The sequence below is a fragment of the Chlorella variabilis genome (assembly GCF_000147415.1).
Source record: "Chlorella variabilis unplaced genomic scaffold CHLNCscaffold_2, whole genome shotgun sequence".
In the NCBI taxonomy this organism is placed as follows: domain Eukaryota; kingdom Viridiplantae; phylum Chlorophyta; class Trebouxiophyceae; order Chlorellales; family Chlorellaceae; genus Chlorella; species Chlorella variabilis.
Window position 1 is genome coordinate 262,946 of NW_005435086.1, and position 5,020 is coordinate 267,965.

A 5,020-nucleotide genomic window follows, 5' to 3' on the forward strand; every position below is an offset into this window, starting at 1 on the left:
AGCGCCCGCCAAGTGAGCGGGGCTGCGGGCGGAGCAGCACGGCGACTTGGCTGGCTTGCTGGGGAGGAGGGGCTGCAGTGTGGGAGACGGGGCGAATACGCCCGGCAGCGGTGCTATCTGGGCGGCTGCCTGACTCGTGCTAGCTGCGGGCTGCAGCAGCTGTGGCGCCGAGCCAGGGCGGTCTCAGCTCGCCCCTTTGCTCCGCACCTGCCGCACCAACTGCCCCGCGCCTGCCTGCCTGCCCCGCAGGATTGTGCGCTTCTTTGCCCAGCCCTGGGCCATGCAGCGCGCCACCTACTCCCGCTGGTGGACTGTCATCAAGAAGGAAGCCAAGCATTATTGGGTGGGTGGGTGGTCGGTGCTGGCAGCGGGGTGACGGCTGGGCGCGGAACGCGGCGGGCGGCGGCGCATGCGCCAGCGAAGGAGTTGAGGGCAGGCGGCAGGCAGAGCTGGGGTGGTGGAGGGCCGCGCCACCGGCAGGGCGCCTTGCCCGGCGACCCGACTTCCACCTGAACAGCCTTGCTTTCTTTCTTTCCTCCCTCCCTTCCTCCTTCTCATCGCTCCTTCTCTGCTGCCTGCCTCCCTCCCTCCCTTCTTCTCATCGCCCCGTCTCATCGCCCCCTCTCCCTCCCCTCCCCTCCCCTCCCTCCCAGGTCGGCACCAAGCTTCTGGCCGCCGACGCCAAGATCGCGTCCCGCCTGGTGGCCAAGATTGTGCACGGGCGCACGCTGAGCCGGCGCGAGCGCGCGCAGCTGACCCGCACCTCGGCGGACCTCTTCCGCCTCGTGCCCATGCTGGTGTTTGTGGTCATCCCCTTCATGGAGCTGCTGCTGCCGGTGAGGCCCGGGCTGCCACACGTGTGCACACCCGGGGCGCAAGGGCAGGCTGCCGTTGTCCCCCTCGCCGGCGCCGCAGCGGCGGGCCCGCCACTTCGCCAGCGCTCGCCGCGCGAGTTGGGTCCCAACACAAACAAGCTGCCTCCTGCCACCTGCCGCCTGCCCTCCCTCTGCGCGCGCAGGTGGCCCTCAAGCTCTTCCCCAACATGCTGCCCAGCACGTTTGAGGACAAGCTGAAGAAGGAGGAGGAGATGAAGCGGCGCATCGGGGCACGCATGGAGCTAGCGCGCTTCCTGCAGGTGGGGGTGCCTGGTGGGGCTGCTGGATGTTGCATGGTCCGGGGCAGCAGGCTCCTGTGGCGTGGCCCCCTGCTCCGTCCCAGGCCCGCCCCGCCCCGCGCTTTCACGCTCTGGGAGCACTCCATTGCGTGCATCCATCCCCCAACCGCTCACCCTCCTCCCCACGAACTTGTGAGTGCAGGACACGGTGGCGGAGATGGCGAGCGACATGCAGAAGAGCCGCAGCGGGGAGACTGCCACGTCAGCGGAGGAGCTGTACCGCTTCATGCAGCGCCTGCGGTACGCCCCCGGGCGCCGCGCGCGGCCCCGCGTGCGCATGCGTGTGGCATGCGCTGTGTGTGGCGTTGTCATGGGACGCTGGCTGCCAGGATGCTTCCAGCTGCCTCTCCCTCAACAGCCAGGTCCCCTCCGCGCAGCCCGCACACTGTTTTCCTCTCAACCTCTGCGGCCTGCCTCTCTCCCCACCCCCCCATCCTCCTCCAGCGCGGGCGAGGATGTGCCGGTCAGCGAGCTGCTGCGCTTCAGCAAGCTGTTCAACGACGAGCTGACGCTGGACAACCTGGAGCGGTACGGTGTGCCTGCGGTACCACCATGTGTACCTGCAGTACCGCCACGCCGACCGGACCACCAGCCCCGCCCTCCAGTCACCTGCCTCCCCACCTCCCCGCCTGTGCCGCCTGCAGGGTGCAGCTGGTGTCGCTGTGCCGCTTCGTGGGCATCCAGCCGTTTGGCACCGACGCCTTCCTGCGCGCCCGCCTGCGCCGCCACCTGCTGGAAATCAAGGTGCCTTGGGATCCCATAACGAACGGCCCTGCTGAGAGCAGAGCGGAGGCTGAGGCTTTGGCCTTGCCTTGCCTGCCGCAGGCCCGCTCCGTCGTGTGTCTGTGCGTCCCACAAGCACCCTGCCGCCAACTGGGAGGTCCCGCCGTCCCACCCTGCTGCCCCTGCTGCCCACCTGTACCGCCCCCATCATCCTGTACCGCAGGAGGACGACCAGGACATCCAGCAGGAGGGGCTGGAGAGCCTGACTGAGGACGAGCTGCGGCAGGTGAGGTTGCGGGCGCCGTGGTGGGTAGAGAGGGGGATGCTTGCTTCCTGTCCTTACCTCCGGGGCGTCCCTTTTGCCCTGTGGTTCCTTGTTGTCCACCGCCCCGGCACGCCGCCTTGCCCACCAACCGCGCCGCCGCATGCGTCGATTCGGCCATGCACCCTGCCTGCGTGTACCTTGCAGGCGTGCCGCGCGCGCGGCATGCGGGCACCCTTTGGCGAGGGCGCCGCCGAGTTCATGCGGCAGCAGCTGGCGGAGTGGATCGACTGGTCCCTGAACAAGTGAGCGACCCCAGCCCTGCGCCGCACGGCGCGGGATGGCCATTCCGCGGGGTGGACGCAGGATGCAGGGCGGGGTGTATAGGTGGATATGCATCGCTCGCTACAGGGGGCGGGATGGGAGGCAGGCGGCCCGGCCTGGCCGCCCACCAGCCTTCCCGCCCGCCGGCGCTGCCCCCCCCCCCGCAGGCACCTGCCCTCCTCGCTGCTGCTCCTCTCCCGGGCATTCACAGTGACCCAGCCCTTGGGGCGCGGCCCCCGCGCGGTGGATGTCAAGAGCCTCAGGCACGCCCGCTAGTCGTACCGTGCCCGCCCGCCTTCCTTCCAAGCCCCCCACCCCGCCACACCGCGCTGCTGCCTGCCAACCACACCCCTGCAGCAGCTGCCGCCATGTGCTGTAGCTGTAGACCCCCGCTGCCTCCCAGCCCATGCTGCATGCTCACTGCTGCCTCCATGCTGTGCACGCTGTGGTCGCCGCAGGGAGACGCTCTCCACGCTGCCTGATGAGGTGGTGGAGGATGTGGAGCTGTTTGCCACCGCGGAGAGGTGGGCTGGGCGTGCATGGGCTGCCTGGCACATCCGTTGCTGCCCTGTCTGCATGTTCGTTGCGGCCAGTGTGCGATGCATGCAGCAGGTGCCTGTGGGTGGCTCAGATGTGTAGGACCTGCGCTGCTCTGCTGCTGCCTCTGCTCCTCCCCGGCCCAGCCCAAACCCCTGATGTCGCCCCCTGCGCCTGCCCTTGCAGCGGCGACAAGACCGAGGCCATTGAGCGACGGCTGGAGCTTCTGGAGCGGGAGGAGGAGATGATCAAGGAGGAGGAGGCGGTGCGTGAGGGTGGTACGGCCAGTACCGCAGTACTGCACGAGCTGTACTGCAGCTGGGAACTTGCCGGGTTTTCGCGTGCTTTCAGAACGCCCCCGCGCCTCGCCGCACGCGCACATCCTCACCCGCCATCGCTCTCACACACAAGTTGCTGCCGCAGGTCGCCTCGGAGCTGCCCGTGACCGCGGGCGCCGCCGACGCGCGCACCATGGCGGCGGCCGCCGCCGCTGCGGCCGTGGTACGTGAGGCCGCCGCCGCTGTGGTGTTTGAGCACCTGGAGGGAGAGTCGGGTGAGCAGGGCTGGACGCCTGCGGCAGCCCTGGGGAGCCTGCCGGACCGTGCCACCATGCGCTGGGCCCGCTACGCCTGGCTAATTTCCTTCCTTTGGGCGGGACAGTTGGATGTACCGCTACGCCCGCTAGGCCCGCGCCGCATGTGCCGCAATGCAGCGCCTGCCGTGAGCAGTTCGCCTCCTGTCGTGGTGACCCCTCCCCCGCCACACACTGTGCAGCGGAGGAAAAGGAGCTCAAGGCGGCGGGGGCCAAGAAGCACCGCATGCGCAAGGTCATCACGTGAGTGCCCGCCCACCTCCCCGCCTCCCAGCTGTCCTGCCACCCGCCGCTCCCTCCACCCAGCCGCCCTCAAACAACCACCAGACCAAAACTAACAAACCATGCCAAACCTTATCAACACACCCTGCCGATGCACCATCAACAACAGCATCGCCACACCGCCCTCGCCATCCCGCATCGAGCGTCCGGCCTGCTCAGCTGTTCTGCCCCGCCTGGTACCCTGCAGAGCGCTAGCCCACCTGGCGTCTGCCAGCGGGGTGGCTCGAGAGCGGGATGAGTTTATGGAGCTAGTGGAGAAGGAGATTGGGAGGTGTGTGCGGGTGGTGGGGTTGTGGCCTATGCTGGTGGCTTCTGGGGTGCCGCTGGCAGCGCCTCCGCGGCGCCGCCAGGGACCGCTGCTGCCCGGCTGCCTGCGGTCGGGCGGCAGGGTGGGGGCTGCTGCTCGCCCTGCCCAAGCCCGCCTCTGTTGCAAGCCCTCCACCTGAAATGAGTACAACAACAAGCTTGGCTGCAGGCTGGAAGGGCAGCTGGAGACGCGTGGAGTGGGCATGGTCTTTGCCAAGGGCGCTCTGGAGGTGCGGCGGCGGCTGCCCGCTGCGGCCTGCGGGCGAGCCTGCCGCGCGCTGCGGCTGCCTGTGGCAGCCTGCCTGCCCCTGCTCTGCATCGGGGATCCCACCCCACCCCTCGGCCGGCCTCCCTCGCTCCCCTCCCTCCCCTGCCGTGCCTCCACGCTCCAGCTCCCACTCCCTTGTCCACCCCCCATCCCCTAAAACCCACCCCCTGTCCGCCCGCAGGCCAAGCGCCAGGCCCAGCTGGAGCACCTGGTGGGCGCCAAGCGGCTGGAGGACCGAGTGGCGGGCATACTGCAGCGGGTGGAGCGGGAGCTGGATGACGCGGGTGAGCGGCGGCGGCGGCGGCGGTGGTGGTGTGTGTGTGGATGTATGTGTGTGTTGTTGGCGGTGTCCTGTGCCTGTGTGCCTGTGTGTGTGTGCGTGTGTTGGGGTGGGGTGGGTTCCCGTGGAGCCTGCCTGGCTGTCCGGCCTGTTTTTGGCCCACGCCACCGCCAGCGGGCGATTCCGTTTGTGACGAAGCGGCCGCGCTCCTGCCTGCCTGGTTCCGCCCGTACAGACCAAGATCGGCGACAAGCTGCGGGTGGTGGACATGG

General features: G+C 69.1%; 1 protein-coding gene across 1 annotated transcript; it reads left to right on the top strand.

The window, feature by feature from the left end:
* Positions 1–280: 280 nt before the first annotated feature.
* CHLNCDRAFT_19302 (hypothetical protein) lies at positions 281–2,759 on the top strand (the record flags this gene model as incomplete). Its single annotated transcript, XM_005851020.1, has 9 exons — positions 281–343; positions 654–836; positions 1,019–1,135; positions 1,317–1,414; positions 1,619–1,709; positions 1,826–1,918; positions 2,121–2,183; positions 2,367–2,464; positions 2,651–2,759. The coding sequence occupies 9 exons, from the start codon at positions 281–283 to the stop codon at positions 2,757–2,759; spliced, it is 915 nt and encodes a 304-aa protein (XP_005851082.1).
* Positions 2,760–5,020: the final 2,261 nt, after the last annotated feature.